Source organism: Rana temporaria, chromosome 1 (assembly GCF_905171775.1).
Source record: "Rana temporaria chromosome 1, aRanTem1.1, whole genome shotgun sequence".
Lineage (NCBI taxonomy): Eukaryota > Metazoa > Chordata > Amphibia > Anura > Ranidae > Rana > Rana temporaria.
In genome coordinates this window covers 469,820,557-469,836,983 of record NC_053489.1, presented here as the reverse complement: position 1 = coordinate 469,836,983, position 16,427 = coordinate 469,820,557, and the positions used below count along the sequence as shown (strand labels likewise).

General features: G+C 42.2%; 1 protein-coding gene across 32 annotated transcripts in view; it reads left to right on the top strand.

The window, feature by feature from the left end:
* The window catches only part of ANK2 (ankyrin 2), a 711,894-nt gene that overhangs the window by 548,038 nt on the left and 147,429 nt on the right, over positions 1–16,427 (top strand). For 29 of the 32 annotated variants that reach the window (XM_040328781.1, XM_040328751.1, XM_040328698.1 and 26 more), the window contains 6 exons: positions 1,103–1,201; positions 1,493–1,591; positions 3,964–4,161; positions 11,848–11,946; positions 12,150–12,248; positions 13,244–13,342. In XM_040328781.1, coding sequence (XP_040184715.1) covers positions 1,103–1,201; positions 1,493–1,591; positions 3,964–4,161; positions 11,848–11,946; positions 12,150–12,248; positions 13,244–13,342 — 693 coding nt within the window. The remainder of the gene's footprint in view (positions 1–1,102; positions 1,202–1,492; positions 1,592–3,963; positions 4,162–11,847; positions 11,947–12,149; positions 12,249–13,243; positions 13,343–16,427) is intronic. The other 3 variants (XM_040328844.1, XM_040328804.1, XM_040328906.1) reach the window with 1 other exon arrangement.

The following is a 16,427-nucleotide window of genomic DNA, read 5'->3' as shown; positions in this document are numbered from 1 at the left end:
TGTAAACATATTCCAGTGGATCCAAGTTTTAGAGTAGGGTTTTTGTTTATTTTAAGCTGACAATATTGAATCTTCCATAGTGTTCCGTTCCTCCACTCTTGTCAGCTTTAGTGAAATCGAGGGAGGGTGTCAGCCTTTCCATCTCAATTCAATGCACAATGTGGCGGTGTTAAGGAGGTAGCGTAGAATAGATTTTTTGTATGTTGTCTCGGATATCAGAGACATGTAAAAGGAAAAAGACTGGGTCCTCTGGGTACATTTTTGCAAGATTCTACATACCTCTTTCCAGAAATGATCCAATTTGGGGCAGGAGCAGAAAATATGCAGTAAAGTCTCTTAGACCACTTTCACACTGAAACAGCGGCCGCGTTAGTGGGAGATCGTCGCTAGTTTTAGCGCCACTTTACCGTCGTTTTACCAGCACTTTTCGGCTGCTAGTGGGAGGCGTTTAACCCCCGCTAGTGGCCCGAAAAAGGATTAAAAGCTTTGGCAGCGCTAGCCATTGATTTCAATGGCAGCAGCGTTTTGGGAGCGGTGTATTTACCATTTCTAAACTGCCCCAAAGATGCTGCTTTCGGGACTTTTTTTCTCGTCCTGCAAGCACATCGCTCCAGTGTGAAAGCACTCAGGCTTTCACACTGGAGTGACAGGAGAGTCGCTTTACAGGCGCTTTGCACGCACAATTTTTAGCACTAAAATACCTGTAAAGCACCTCAGTGGGACAGTGGCCTTATTCTTCCTGGCATCGCCAGCAGTGGTCCGACACATTGGAGAAATATTAATGGAGTACTATCTAGCATTTAAGCCACTAACCTGACACAGAGAGGTCAGCAGAGGAAACCTATATGTTTCTCCCAATATCATTTTCTTTTAAGAATCTCCAGTTGTAACAACTGGCACACAAAAAGTACACACAGGCCCAAGTTATTCTTCCTTGCCACTGTTACCATGTCATCAGGATGTGTGTGTCATACTACATACCATCACAAGTATTAAAGATCAATGTATGGATAAAAGTATTGCAATTGACACCACACAACAAGATAGAGAAGCCCTTCAGCTGTTAACCGAGATAAATTCCTCTGTGATCTTGCACTTTCAGAAGGGATTTACACCCCTACACGTGGCTGCTAAACATGGAAGCCTGGATGTGGCAAAATTACTCCTCCAGCGCCGTGCACCGCCAGATTCTGCTGGAAAGGTAAATCCATGTGATTAAGTATAGAGCTGCATAGAATATTATATGATTATGAATATGCCTAAGTATAGTGTTCAACGTAATCATTAATTATTATTATATGTTAGCAACAATGTTTACATAGTTATAAATGTTTTATCCCTTTAACATACACCATGCACCATTCATGTACTTGTTAGTCTTACACAATTAATATAAAGGCTATTTTATATGACTACAATGCAAATGTGTATAGCTTTTGTAGAACTTTAGTAACTAACTGTTTTAACCCCATAACAAACACGCCCTTTGCAGAATGGGCTCACACCACTCCATGTTGCTGCTCACTATGACAACCAGAAGGTGGCGATGTTGTTACTGGATAAGGGTGCTTCTCCCCATGTCACAGCTAAGGTGAGGTTTTATATGTCTGTCATTACTCTAAAATGTGTCTCTGTAGCAGGGCGGTATTGTATCAGTGTATTTATTTTAGTTAATTTATTGTATAATCAGTTCAGATTCTTAAAAATGTAATTGCATTAGATAAGAGGCTTAATGTACACAGCAAGGGAAAGTGTGTGATTAAAGTAGCTCTATATTCAGCCACTAAAATTTCATGTATTGTAATTTTTTTTTTTTTTTCATTTTTTTTTATTAATACATTTCTTTTATTTTGTTTTGCATAACAAGAATACACAAAAAAAGAAATCAAAACCACAAGCGGCCTTACAGGGCCCAAATGTGCTCTTACAGCATTACATCCCGGTCTATTGTTCAGTCTAAATCAGGGTTGCCCAACCTTTTTAAGAGCGAGGGCGACTTGGTAATCGGTCGTGGGCCACAATGAGTGGACAGGGTGGATGACAGCCCACTTTACTTTTATTTTTTAACGGATCAGATTGGAGGTAGGCATTTGTAAACAGACACAAGTCCATTTACATCTGCCACTCCTTAGAGGTGAATGGAGGGTCTGATTGGGTCAGACTGACTGTGTGAAAGGGGCCTAAGGCTGCATGTGTGGCACAGTGATGCAAGTGTGGCACAGTTCACCTGTGGCTTTCCTGCAGGTTAGCTGCACTTTGCCAAAGACTTCTATTATATCACTTTCAGAAAGCGCACAAAACTCGCAGGTAATAGAAGTCTATGGCTCAGTGCAGGTAATACGTTTAAAAGAAGTCCAGTAACCACTGCAGAACAGATACGACCATTTATAAACATACCTTTAATAACAGTATTCTATTTTATTCCATCCCAGAGCAGGAAGTCGCGGGCCACATCAGAGGGCTCCGTGGGCCACATGTTGGGCACCCCTGGTCTAAATGTACTGTAATGCTGCGTACACACGATCAGAATTTCCGATGGAATAAAATCCGATGGAATTTTCCGTTGGAATTCCGATGAAGCTGACTTCCATCAGTCTTGCATACACACTGTCAGACTAAATTCCAAAAGTCCAAAACGCAGTGACGTAAAACACTACAACGAGCCGAGAAAAATTAAGTTCAATGCTTCCGAGCATGCGTCGACTTGATTCTGAGCATGCGTGGGTTTATTTTCCGTTGGAGTTGCACACAGACGATAGGAATTTCCTATCGTTTTTTTTGTCCATCGGAAAAAAATAAAACATGTTCTATTTCTAAACACAGACAGAAAAAAGTCCGATGGGGCCCACACATGATCAGAATTTCTGATGAAAAAAGTCCATCTGACTTTTTTCATAGGAAAATCCGATCATGTGTCATGCATAAGTTTTAATATATTGATGTAATTTCAATATTTTAATCTACAGCTTTCTTTAAAGGACCTGGTAATCCGGGTATCCTGCAAGGTCCCTGTGTAGGCACTTCCTGTTATGGGGTCACAACTGTACTTGTACCTGCAGTGTGACTCTATCACAGGCACCATTATTTGAGACCACAAAAGGCTGTGCCAGTACACATTGTGGAGGCATGGTCCATTGTTGTCACCTTTTAGAAAGTTGTTTGAAAACAATGATTACACTTGAGTGCATGTAGACATGAAGCGGCTAAATTCCTTTTTTCCTTTAAGTGGGTTTATAGCTGGGAGACTGGACAGTCTTCTCGATCACAGGATCACTGTGATTGGCTGTCACAGTGATAACATGATTGGTGGCCCAAAACAGAAACCAGGTGTTGTCTAGAACAGCTTGGTTACTGTGCCAGGAGCAGGGAATGAGCTCGCTCTCAACACAGAAACCTAGGCCGCCATTGATGAATATATGTGGTGTGTTGGTGCTGAGGTCCACCCTCCCCGAAGCCGCACATATAAGCTGCATGGTTGGTAAAAGGTTAAAAATGCTGGAAAAATCAGCAGCACTATGATGAAAAAAAAGGTGAGAACAGTATTAAAAAAAAAAAAAATACCAGTTTGTTTAACAGTGCTTTAGCAAACTAAATGTCATCCAGGTAGGGATTAAATCTGCTTTAAAGAAGAAATTAAAGTATGGTACCTTAGCAACCAATAAGGTTTTAAATTACTAAAACAAGATTACTGAAAGATAAGTTCTGATTGGCTGCAATTTGCTGTGTATTCTTTGCTTCTTTCAGTAAGCCATCAGTTAATCGATACAATCATTTTTTAAGGAATAATTCAATAGCAAGCTTCCAGTGTAATTTGTCAAAGTACAATCACAGAATAAACCTATAACCCAATAAAGAAACTACTAAGTTGGAAATGTTGTTAGATAAGTAAATAAAACTGCTATCATGGTGAAATAAATTGTATCATAGAGAAAGTAAAATGTTGTCTCTCTTTTAACGTTATAGAATGGTTACACTCCTCTGCATATTGCCGCTAAAAAGAAACAGATGCAGATAGCTACTACTCTACTGAACTATGGAGCAGAAACCAACATTCTGACTAAGCAAGGAGTCACCCCTCTCCACCTCGCAGCCCAGGAAGGGCATGCTGACATGGTGACACTTCTGCTCAGCAAACAAGCCAATATTCACGTTGTAACAAAGGTGGGCTTTGGTTTTATTGTGAAGGTTCATATGCACTTCAGATGCTTGGTTTTAACACAGTATGTAACAGTGTAACCGATTGTTGCACTGTTTAGTTTATATAAGCTATATCAGGTCAACTCTCCCTTAAAGTAGAACTATAGTCAAAACTTTTTTTTTTTTTTTCATTTTGGATTGAGCAAGGGAGGGTTATAACCCCTGTCAGATTTTTTTCGCCATCTGTGTCCCATTGTAAAGCTTTCCCTTGACTTCCTGTCCAGAAACCAAACAAAGTGAGAGGAAATCCATGCAAGTTAAGGGAATTCTTTGGAGGCCCCCAGGTCACCAGAACGAGTGTCCCCATTGGAAGATTTCCCCTCTATGGGGAACAGACAGCAATAAAAACTGACAAGCGTTCTAATCCCCTGCACTCTATCCAAAACTAAACAAAACTTTTTTAGTGATACTTTAAAAAAATGTATGGCTTTGTTACAGTAAGTCCTGTTAAGACTGTTATTCTGGTGTGTTTTGTCCTTGTCTATTATAAGCAAATTAGATTATTTTGCCATTTTGCACAGCATTTGGAAGAAAGCCTTGCAAGTTTAAAATGCATATTTCAAGCAATACCTTCCATGCGATAACAATCTTATCAAAGTGCTTAGCACCCAGTGTATGTTTTATCATTAGCAGCCTCTCCCTTTAATTATCATGGACTTCTTTTGAAGGAAACCTGTGCTGAGAAAGTATTGGGTCTGCCATTGCTACCCCTCCCTTCTGAAAATGCTAGTGCCACGGCTATTATGTTGGCATTGTTTAATGTTTTTTAAATCGCTGAAGTGAAGATAAGCAGTGTTGTCTTCACTCTCATGGTCAACAAGCTTTTTCTAGGTTAGTGCCTTTGGAAATTTGGAAGGCAAATGAGATTTTCAGAATGAGGTCACCAGTAGCAGCCTCCATGTCACTGTCAGTACATGTTCCTTTAAATGTTATAGCCCAACTCCGGGCAAATAAAAAATGATCCCTTATAGTGGGATTTAAAAAATTTACTTATCTCCATTCTCCCTGCAACTAGACTGGTCCTTGCAGTGCCTGCATCCCAGGCTCCACCGGTCTTGAGTCCTGATGTCATTAGGACCAGAGCAGGGTTTATAGTCCTGGACTGCATGTGATGGTGCCAAGGGACAGTCCATCACCAGATTGTGGGGAGCACCGTCTCTGGTGGAGAGGAGGATCAGGTAAGTAAAATTGTTCCTCCTCTCCCCTGGAGACAATGTGCAATTAACCCACAGCCCCACTGCAAAGGATAATTTGTTTATTTGCCCAGAGTTGGACTTAATTATTATTTGATCCCCTGCAGGTTTTGTAAGTTTGCCCACTTACAAAGAAATTAAGAGTCTATAATTTCTATTATAGGTGTATTTTAAATGATAGAGACATAATATCAACCAAAAATCCTGAAAAAAAAACACATGATACAAATGTTAAAAATTGAGTTGCAGTTCAGTGAGTAAAATAAGTATTTGATCCCCAAACAAAACATGACTTAGTAGTGGAGAAACCATTGTTGGCAAGCACAGAGGTAAGATGTTTCTTGTAGTTGGTTACCAGGTTTGCACACATCTCAAGAGGGATTTTGGTCCACTCTTCTTTACAGATCTTCTCTAAATCCTTAAGGCTTCTTGGCTGTCGCTTTGCAACTCAAAGTTTTAGCTCCCTCCTTAAATTTTCTATAGGATTAAGGTCTGGAGGCTAGGCCACTCCATGATCTTAATGTGCTTCCTCCTGAGCCACTCCTTTGTTGCCTTGTTAGTATGTTTTGGGTCATTGTCATGCTGGAAGAGCCATCCATGACCCATCTTCAGTGTTCTGGCTGAGGGAAGGTTCTCGTCCAAGATTTTTCAATACATGGCCCCGTTCATTGGCCCCTCAATGCGGCAAAGTCAGCCTGTACCTTTAGCAGAGAAACAGCCCAAAAGAATAATGTTACCACATCCATGCTTGCCTGTAGGGATGGTGTTCTTAGGTCATAGTACGCATTTTTCTTCCTCCAAACACGGCAAGTCGAGTTAATGCCAAAGAGCTCAATTTTGGTATCATCTGACGACAGCACTTTCTCCCAATTCTTCTCTGAATCATTTAGATGTTTATTGGCAAACTTCAGATGGGCCTGTACATGTGCCTTCTTGAGGAGGGGGATCTTGCGGGCACTGCAGGATTTCATTACATTTGCGGCGTATTGTGTTATCAGTGGTTTGTTTGGTGACTGTTTGTCAGGGCTGGGCTCTCAGCCCTTTCTTCTCTGTGCTCAGGTTGCTCAGCTGTCGGTTAATTGCCAGTACTCATCGTTCCACAGTGGCTCACCTGTTGATCATCTCCTGCTGTTGATCATCTCCTGCTCGTCAGTCAAGCCCACAGCCAACCCCTTCTGGCTATTTAAACTGCCTGGTTGATTTTTTTAATGCCTTCGCCTTGCTCAACATATCTAGAGACTCTCTGATGTGTTCCTGTTGAAGACTTGCCTGGCTGATGTCCCTTCTGGTTCCTGATCCTGTCTGCTGCCTCTGACTATGCTGATTTCTGGCTTCCTGATTTCCTGGCTTGTTCTGACTACCCGATTTGGCTACCGATCCCTGGCTATGTTTTGACTACGTTTACCAGTTGTACCATTTTATTAAAAGGTGTGATTTTTACTGCTTTTTCTGTCTCTGTCTGTTTCATGGTTCCTCACAGTAGGCGAAGGCCATGAATTAAGGAGATGCAGGAAATCCACCTAGTGGTAATATTTTTTCCAGGTTAAATGAGCAGGATCACCACATGGATCAGTTTTCCATAGCGTTATGAGATGCTGCCCCAGGCATTCCTCACAGACAGAAGCAAAGTAGGCTTCATTATTTCTTTGCTTTCTTAAAGAGCCTTGGCCTGGAAACAACCTTCTATGGGAGACACAAAAAAAACATTGTCCTGAGTTACCTAGAATTTGTGACTTCCTTTAAATGGGTATTTTATGTTCCCGCACGCTCCACTTCTGCTGCCAAGAACCTCATGTTCATCAAACAGAGTACAAGAACTGTTGCCAATTACGCCATTGAATTCCGTACTCTGGCAGCAGAGGTCGCTTGGAACAATGAGGCACTCGTGGCTGCTTTTTCTCATGGTCTCTCAGATAACATCAAAGATGACATAGCAGCCAGAGACATACCTACAGATCTGAAAAAGTTTATCACGTTTGCTATTCTCATTGACACCAAACTCCGAGAGAGACCTTCCTTTAAGGAGTGCTTGTGGAAGCCTCCTGTACATTTTGCTCTGAGCTTTGCAGTCCCACCCTTGCCTCCCTCACCTCCTATGCCTCCTGGTACCGAGTCTGCCAGTGAAGTAGAACCCATGCAGCTGGGCTTCACACGTCTCTCTCCTTATGAGAGGCCCTTTAGGAGGAGGGAGAGATTGTGCCTCTATTGTGGCCAGGCAGGTCACTTCTTGTCTTAATGATCCAGGAAATGCTTACATTTGAGGTCCTGTAGGGGCCAGACCTTTGGTGGTGTTGTTATGTCCCCAGTTACCTTGAAGGATAAGCCTCTAGTTTTGGTTACCCTTTTGTGGTCTGAGTCGATCATTGACACACAGGCTCTAATTGACTCTGGGCTGCAGGTCTGTTCATAGACAGGCCCTTTGTGTCTAAGCACTTGATTCTGCTGCAGTTTCGTGCCACTCCACATGCCATTGAAGCTATTGGTGGAAGACCTCTATAGCCTGCCCATGTGACTCATGAGGCTGCTCCATTGACAATAGCCATAGGGGCTCATCACCAAAAGGTAATCCAATTTCAAGTAATTTCCTCTCTTCATTATCCGGTGGTTATTGGTTATCTTGGTTACAGAGTCACAACCCCTCTTTTGATTGGCTTTGTGCTAAGGTTCTTTCCTGCTTACCACAGTGCCGTAAGAAATGTTTTTTTGGCTAAGGTCTTGTGCACCTCTTCCCTCTCCTCCTTTGCCAGAGGAAAACCCTGAATTTAGCGATGTCTTTGACAAGGGTCAAGCCAGTAGTTTGTCTCCACACCAGTCGTATGATTGCACAATTGACCTTCATCCTGGTGATATGTCTCCCGTGGCTTGTGTCGAAGGATAAAGCTATCGAGGACTATGTTGCTGACGCACTTTCTTGAGGGTTCATCTGCAAATCCTCGTCTCCTGCTGGTGCTGGCTTCTTCTTTGTGAGTGGTGAACTGAGACCTTGTATCGATTATAGGGGTCTCAATTGCATCATGATTAAGAACGCCTACTGGATTCTGTTGATTACGGAATTATTTGACCGCCTCAAGGGAGCAACAGTTTTCACAAAGCTCGATCTGAGAGGGGTATACAACCTTGTGAGGATCAAGGAGGGCAATGAATGGAAAACTGCGTTTAACACCAGGACAGGACATTGCGAATACCTCGTAATGCCTTTGGTCTTTGCAACGCTCCTGTTGCAACAATGTGTGGTGGTTTATATAGACAATATTCTCATATATTCTAAATCCCTAGAGAGCCACCACACAGATGTCTACCGTTTGCTACAGAGGCTGAGAGATCATAACCTGTATTGTAAGTTGAAGAAATGCGAGTTCCATCGTAAACAGGTTACATTTCTGGGTTATGACATTTCAACTGCTGGTTTTTCGATGGACCCAGAGAAATTATCTACAGTTCTACAGTGGCCTTGATCCATAGGTCTACTTTCCTTACAACGTTTTCTTGGCTTTTACAATTATTATCGGAAATGTATTTGGAAGTTCTCTTCTCTGGTCAAATCCCTGACTGATATGACTAGAAAGGATGATAACCCACAGAATTGGTCTCCGGATTCTATTAAAGCCTTTGAGTCTCTCAAGGCTGCCTTTGTTTCAGCTCCTGTGCTGGCACATACTGTTCCTACACTACCCTTCATTCTTGAGGTTGATGTATTTGAGACAGGAGTGGGCGCCCTTCTGTCTCAACGTCCTACCTCTGAGAGTGATATGCATCCTTGTGGCTACTTTTCTAAGAAATTGTCTCCTACAGAATGCAATTACGAGTTTGGGGACAGAGAATTGGTAAGCTGTCATTTTGGCTCTTAAACAATGGAGACATCTCCTCGAAGTTACCACTGTGCCGGTCCTCATTTTGACTGACCATAAAAATCTCACATTCTTGTCTAAGGCTAAACTCTTATTTCTTAGTATTAATAGTGCGGTGGGCTCTTTTTTTGTCAAGCTTCAATTACATAGTCTTATTCTTACCTGGTAATAAGAATATAAGAGCTGATGCATTGTGGCAACCATTTTGCTCTGCTTCCAAGATCGAGTCGGTGCCTGTTTCTGTAATACCTCCTGATCGCATTCTGGCTACTGTACGCACCAGTCTCACCTCACCTTTGGGTGACAGAATCCTTGCCACTCAGATCCAGTCTCCTCCCAAGAAACCTGGTGACCGCTGCCCAGTCCCTGAGAATCTCTGCACTGCTTTGCTCCAGTTTTACCATTCTCCTAAGGCGGCTGGTCACCCAGGGAAGAATCAACTAATTTGGGCTATTATTCAGCAAATCTGGTGGCCTAGTCTCCACGCTGATGTAACTGCCTTTGTAGCCACTTGTTCCATATGTGCACAGAGTAAGACACCACAACACCTTCCAGTGGGCCTCCTACAACCCATATCCAATGGAGAGTTACCCAACTCCCAGGGCAACACAGTTATTATTATGGTGGTTGACTGGTTCTCAAAAATGTCACATTGTATTCCACTAAAGAAGTTGCTCACATCCAAAGAACTGACATCCATTTTTGCTTGGGAGATCTGAGGAGGGGGTACTGTCAGGGCTGGGCTCTCAGCCTTTCCCTCTCTGTGCTCAGGTTGCTCAGCTGCCAGTTAATTGCCAGTACTCATAATTCCACAGTGGCTCACTTGTTAATCATCTCCTGCTCGTCAGTCAAACCCACAGCCAGCTCTTTCTGGCTATTTAAACTGACTGGTTGATTTCTTCAATGCCTTTGCCTTGCTCAACATATCAAGAGACTCTCTGATGTGTTCTTGTTAAAGACTTGCCTGGCTGACGTCCCTTCTGGTTCTTGATCCTGTTTGCTGCCTCTGACTACTCTGATCTCTGGCTTCCTGATTTCCTGGCTTGTTCTGACTACCCGATTTGACTACCGAACCCTGGCTATGTTTTGACTACGTTTACCAGTTGTACCATTTGTACCATTTTATTAAAAGGTGTGATTTTTACTGCATTTTCTTTCTCTGTCTGTTTCATGGTTCCTAACACTGTGGTCCCAACTGCCTTGAGATCATTCACAAGCTCCCCCCCATGTAATTCTGGGCTGATCCCTTACTTTTCTCATGATCATCCTTGCTGCTTGCATTGAGCTCTGGCCCAAGGGTGTTTGATGGTTATTTTGCATTTCTTTTATTTGTGTATAAACTCTTCAACAGTTCTCTTCTTCTCACCAAGCTTCTTGCTGATGATCTTGTAGCCCGTTCCAACCTTGTGCAGGCCTACAATCTTGTCCCTGACATCCAAACAGCTAGCTTTTCAAATGTCATGTATTTGTTAGGAAGCATTATAAATGCATAACAATAAATTGTAGTACATGCCCAAAATATCCCCACAATTATATCTAGACAGCTATCTAGAATGCAAACGCTCAACTACAAGCATTGTATACATTTTCATTAGAGCAGGAAGGAGATCCAGAAAGTACAGCAATTAAACTATATAAATAACGTGTAATATAAAAATAAAGTGTATAAATAACCACTAGCATTAATGTCAGTGGACGCAATGATAACCCCCAGTATTTACCCCCCCTCCCCCCATCATTGTTGTCATTGAATGCAGTAATATTCCCCAGCATTGGTGTTAATGAACACAATATTAACCCCCAGTATTGGTTTCAGTGGATGCAAGAATGAACTCTAAAATTGGTGTCAGTGAGCAAATCAATCCCCCCATCCCCACATTGGTGATTAGTGGCAGTACTATTTACTCTCTCAAGGCCCCACCCACCACCCCTCCTCCACTGTTGATCAGTGACATCTTTGCATCTTCCTCCCATCCCCATTGGTAGTCAGTGTTTTCCAATCACCCATCTCCCCACATTGGTGGTCAGTGGCAGTGAAATATAACCCTCAGCATTGAAGATCGCTTACCTGATTACTGATCCCTGTGTTGCTCTCTCTCTCGTTCTCCTCCTGAGGTAGGGACTTTACTTTTACTGTGGGCAGAGATCACCCCAACCACATTAAAGTCATTCTTTCTATGCATCCAGCGCCTGACACCTGCTGCCACTCTGCTGCCCGAATGGTGCCCAATAGGTTGCAGGCTATGCGTTGGACACCACTGATTTCTCGACTGGATAAGTAGGAACACTTCTAAATAATTCATCTGCAATGAAGATTGTGATAATATAATCAGTTTGTGACATATGTAGCAACCTTCAATTAAGTGCATATCCTTGCAGAAGGATGAGACATGCACTACCTATCTAAAACTCACCTCATACCTTATAATCTGATTAAACAGTCCACTAGTTTGGTAAATCTAAAGCTGATTGTATGAAGATTGAACAGTCAGATGGTAACATGTTAAGTATGTGCTGTTCTTATGAATTCATCTGTGAATTCTAGAAAAGCTGGAACAATCTGTTGTTTTTAGTTTATTTGCAATGCATGTTTTATTTTTCTTACACAGAATGGACTGACACCATTGCACCTAGCAGCCCAGGAAGACAAGGTCAACGTAGCTGAAATATTAGCAAAAGAGGGAGCCAATTTGGATGCTCAGACTAAGGTAAGGTGAAGCCATTAAAAGCATCTATCTGTAGCATTTAACCCAGAATAAGATGGGGCAAAACTGCCCATCAGTGTAAGTTTAATGAAGATTTCACCCATGTACATGCACATCTACATTTCTTTTTAATTATCCCAATGTCACAAGGCCACACATTATTATTGGTGCTTCTGGTTTCCACTAAATAAATCTATTTCTTCCAGCTGGGTTATACGCCACTAATTGTAGCTTGTCACTATGGAAACGTTAAGATGGTGAATTTCCTTCTATCGCATGGAGCTGGTGTCACAGCTAAAACAAAGGTAATTGTTTTTTGTAACAAATATATATTTTTTTTTTTGAGGAAATGATATCTCTGAATATGATGTGTGATGTAATGTAGTCACCGTTGATTTTTTACAATGTAATTTTCTAGGATATGTTGACATTCTCCAACGAATAAAGAGTTTGCTGTATGTAAAATGTGTTCAATTACTTAATATTTTAATATTAAAATTAATAATAATATTAGTATTAATAATACAATTAGCAAGTGTGGCTGGGATGAACATAGCTATTTTACTGTCTACATACTGTATGTATTTTTCTGGTTATGTAGTAAACCTATTTCTTTGCACAAGTAAAATAATGAAAAGAATGTGCACAAGGCTTGTACAGTAAAACCTTGGTTTGAGAGTAACTTGGTTTAAGAGCGTTTTGCAAGACAAGCAACATTTTTTAATACATTTTGCCTTGATATACAAGTGATGTCTTGATATAAGTAACGTTATGTCACAACTGAGTAAAAAAAGAAGAGAGGAGCCTCTAACTGTATCAATATGGTTACATTTAATGAAGGTACAACAGTTAGCAACTTATTGCTACACTTAGAGGTGACTCTCTTTTCTTTTATATCCTGTAAAAAAAATGCTTTGATATACAAGTGCTTTGGATTACAAGCATGTTTCTGGAACGAATTATGCTCGCAAACCAAGTTTTTACTGTACTGGAAATCTGGCAGCGCTGGCATTTCCTGAAAGGCTTCTTTGTTTGTATTGGAGATAAAATAGATCCTCCCTAGTACAATAGAAGCAAAGAGCCTAGTCGTTGCTTATCCCTATTATGGGTCTCTGTTCTCAGTTGCAATCCTTCCTTTTGTTCTTAATAGCCATAAGCATCTTTGATCCGAAAGACATTTGTATTTGCTTTTCAGAGAATGTATGCTATCTTAGCAAATCATAAAAACTCACATTTGGATACCATTCTTTAAATCTGTGTATTAATGTGTTGCATTGTTTGTGTTATTTACTTTTCACAGAATGGCTACACTCCTTTACATCAGGCTGCCCAGCAGGGACATACCCATATCATCAATGTTTTGCTCCAAAATGGTGCAAAACCAAACGCCACCACTACAGTAAGTATTATATATTTAAATCCATTATTTATCTCTTTGTCCGTGTCTTTGTAGTTGAGACTCTCAAACCTTTTAATTTGAGTTTTATATAAGAGTTAAAGCAAACCTGCGGGCCTTCTTTGTGACATTTTCCCCAAAAAGTAGGCACCTTCAGGTACCTGCCTGTTACCATGGATCTTCTATAGAGTCACAAAGGATCCCAAAAATGCTGTTCTAAAACAGTGGAAAATTTCCATGGCCCCTTTAGGGTCATGGAAACACCAGACACAGTTCTGTTCAGTTCCGTGTGCATTTTTTCTGCACAAAATGCATGCACAGTGTTTTCCATGTATTCCAATGGCTCTAGTTGGCTCTAGTTCACACCATGCAGTCAGTTTCTGGTCAGTTTTTGCACCAGAAACTGACTGCATGGTGTGAACTAGAGCCAACTAGAGCCATTGGAATACATGGAAAACACTGTGCATGCGTTTTTAGTGCAGAAAACATGCACACAAAACTGTACAGAACTGCGTCTGGTGTGAACTGGCTCTTAGGCCCCGTACACACGTCCAAGGAACTCGACGTGCCAAACACATCGAGTTCCTCGGCGAGTTCAGTGTGGAAGCCGCCGAGGAGCTCGGCGGGCCGACTTTCCTCATTGAACAACGAGGAAAAAGAGAACATGTTCTCTTTTGTTCCTCGTCGGCTTCCTCGCTGAAAAGTGTACACACGACCGAGTTTCTCGGCAGAATCCAGCTCCGGCCGAGTTTCTGGCTGAATTCTGCCGAGAAACTCGGTCGTGTGTACGGGGCCTTAGTCTTTTTCAGCTCTACCATCATTTAGTAAGACCATCCTTTGCAAAGACTAAACAGTAGTGAAATGTGAAGGGTTAACATTCTTGCCAGAGCCAGTGACCACTTAAATTGTTTTACTGTTTTATAACCTGGGTTATTGGGAGTACTGAGGCACTTTAAAGACCAAATCAAAGTGCAGGCTCCTGGAGATACCAGCTACTTTGCACTTTACCAATTCAAGAGCCCATGGAGTATGTAAATGTTAGACACTTAAAATGACCATACACACCTTAGGTTCACATCTGTGCAGTGTGTTTGGGGTGTCATATTTTAGGCGCATTTGTAGGCGGCTACCATTGAAAGTTATAGAACTGCATCAAAGTTGCAGCATGCAAGAGTTTGATGCGCTTTCAATAAAATGAACGTTCTAAAAGAGTTCAATGGTAGCACACAGAAAAATGTGTGCAAAACTTGCCTAAAACGCAATATGCCAAACATGCACCAAACAGATGTGAGCTGGCCCTCATACAAATGCTGTGATTCTATTTTTAGACCCTTTCTATTAATATTCTGTGTCTGTTTAAAGCCCTAGAACTGCCTTTTCTTTTGTTTCTCGTATGATAGTTTTCTTTGGCACCTGTTTAAACTACCAATATCAGTCAGGTTTTGTCATTGCCAAGAATTGCCAAATCTATTTTGGATAAGACTGTTGGGAAAGAAACTACTCCTGTGGCCTAATTTTCAGGTGTTTAACTCAACTGCAAAAGACTTATAGCATAAGGGATACTCTTTGCCTTTAGACTGGACATTTATTAATCTGAATAGTGAGTTGTAATGAAGAGTTGGCTCTAGTTCAGGCACAGTATAAATAATGGCAGCACCCAGTACATGCTTCAACAGTATTAAGATGGAGTTTAGCTACTGTAGGTGACCGCGATATTGTGTCAATCTTGAATCCGACTTGGATTCCCGCCAATTCTAGCCACACCGTTTGGTACGAATCATGAGGGGGAACTCCACGCCAAATTTTAAATAAAAAAACGGCATGGGTTCCCCCCAGGGATTGCAAGGAGACCCCCCTATGGTGAAAAAACGGCGTGGGGGTCCCCCCACAATCCATACCAGACCCGTATCCAAGCACGCTGCCCAGCCGGTCAGGAAAGGAGTGGGGACAAGCGAGCGCCCCCCCTCCTGAGCCGTACCAGGCCGCATGCCCTCAACATGGGGGGGTTGGGTGCTCTGGGGCAGGGGGGCACCCTGTGCCCCCCCCCACCCCAAAGTACCCTGTCCCCATGTTGATAAGGACAGGGCCTCTTCCCGACAACCCTGGCCGTTGGTTGTCGGGGTCTGCGGGTGGGGGGCTTATCGGAATCTGGGAGCCCCCTTTAATAAAGGGGCCCCCAAATACCAGCCCCCCGCCCTAGGTGAATGAATATGGGGTACATCGTACTCCTACCCATTCACCTGGAGGAAAAGTGTAAAAGAAAATAAACACACAATACAGGGTTTTAAAATAATTTATTAGTCAGCTCCGGGGGGTTTTCTCCGCTCTCCGGGGGGGTCTTCTCCACTCTCTGCACCCCAAAGCTCAAACACACTTTACCGATCACTCATCATGTTCATTCAGAAAGGGAAGGGGCAGGTAAGTGGCATATTTACTGGCCCCTTCCCCCACTCATCCTAAAACATCCACAGCAACAACCGGTGGGAGATAAGGGGGGAAGCCGGCAGTGCTGTGGGGGGAATCAGCAGGAGCCAGGTCAGTAGGGGGAATCTGTTCTGCACAGGGTAATTAGGGTGTGCCTAGGCACACCTGGCACACCCTGTGCGCACGCCTATGTGTGCATTTAAGATATAACATGATTGATTGGGTTCTGCAGATCAATAATTTTGTGTCCACCAAAGACCTATCTTTGGGACTTATGTTTATGTTGTTAAATATGCCCACTGTTATGACACAAATCAAATACACGCATATGTTTCTAAAAGAAACATCACCAAAATGTTAACAGTTGTTAATATCATTCCAAATTTATTTTCAATTTCCTCAAATCTGCAAGTTTCATTAAAATAATACCCAGTGATCCTTTAAAGCGGTGGTTCACCCTAAAATCCACTTTCTGTCACTAGAAATCTGCAGTATGCTGTATTTTTTTTTTTTTTTTTTGTACTTATCGTTTTATCCGTATGTCTGCTCCGGCTCCGAGCGGCGTATCCTTCCGGGTATAGGCGTTCCTAAGTAAAGCGCAGTTGATTGACGGGCTTGGATAGCGCGTCACACCTTCCGGCAATAGCCGACGTGACTCTCGGCA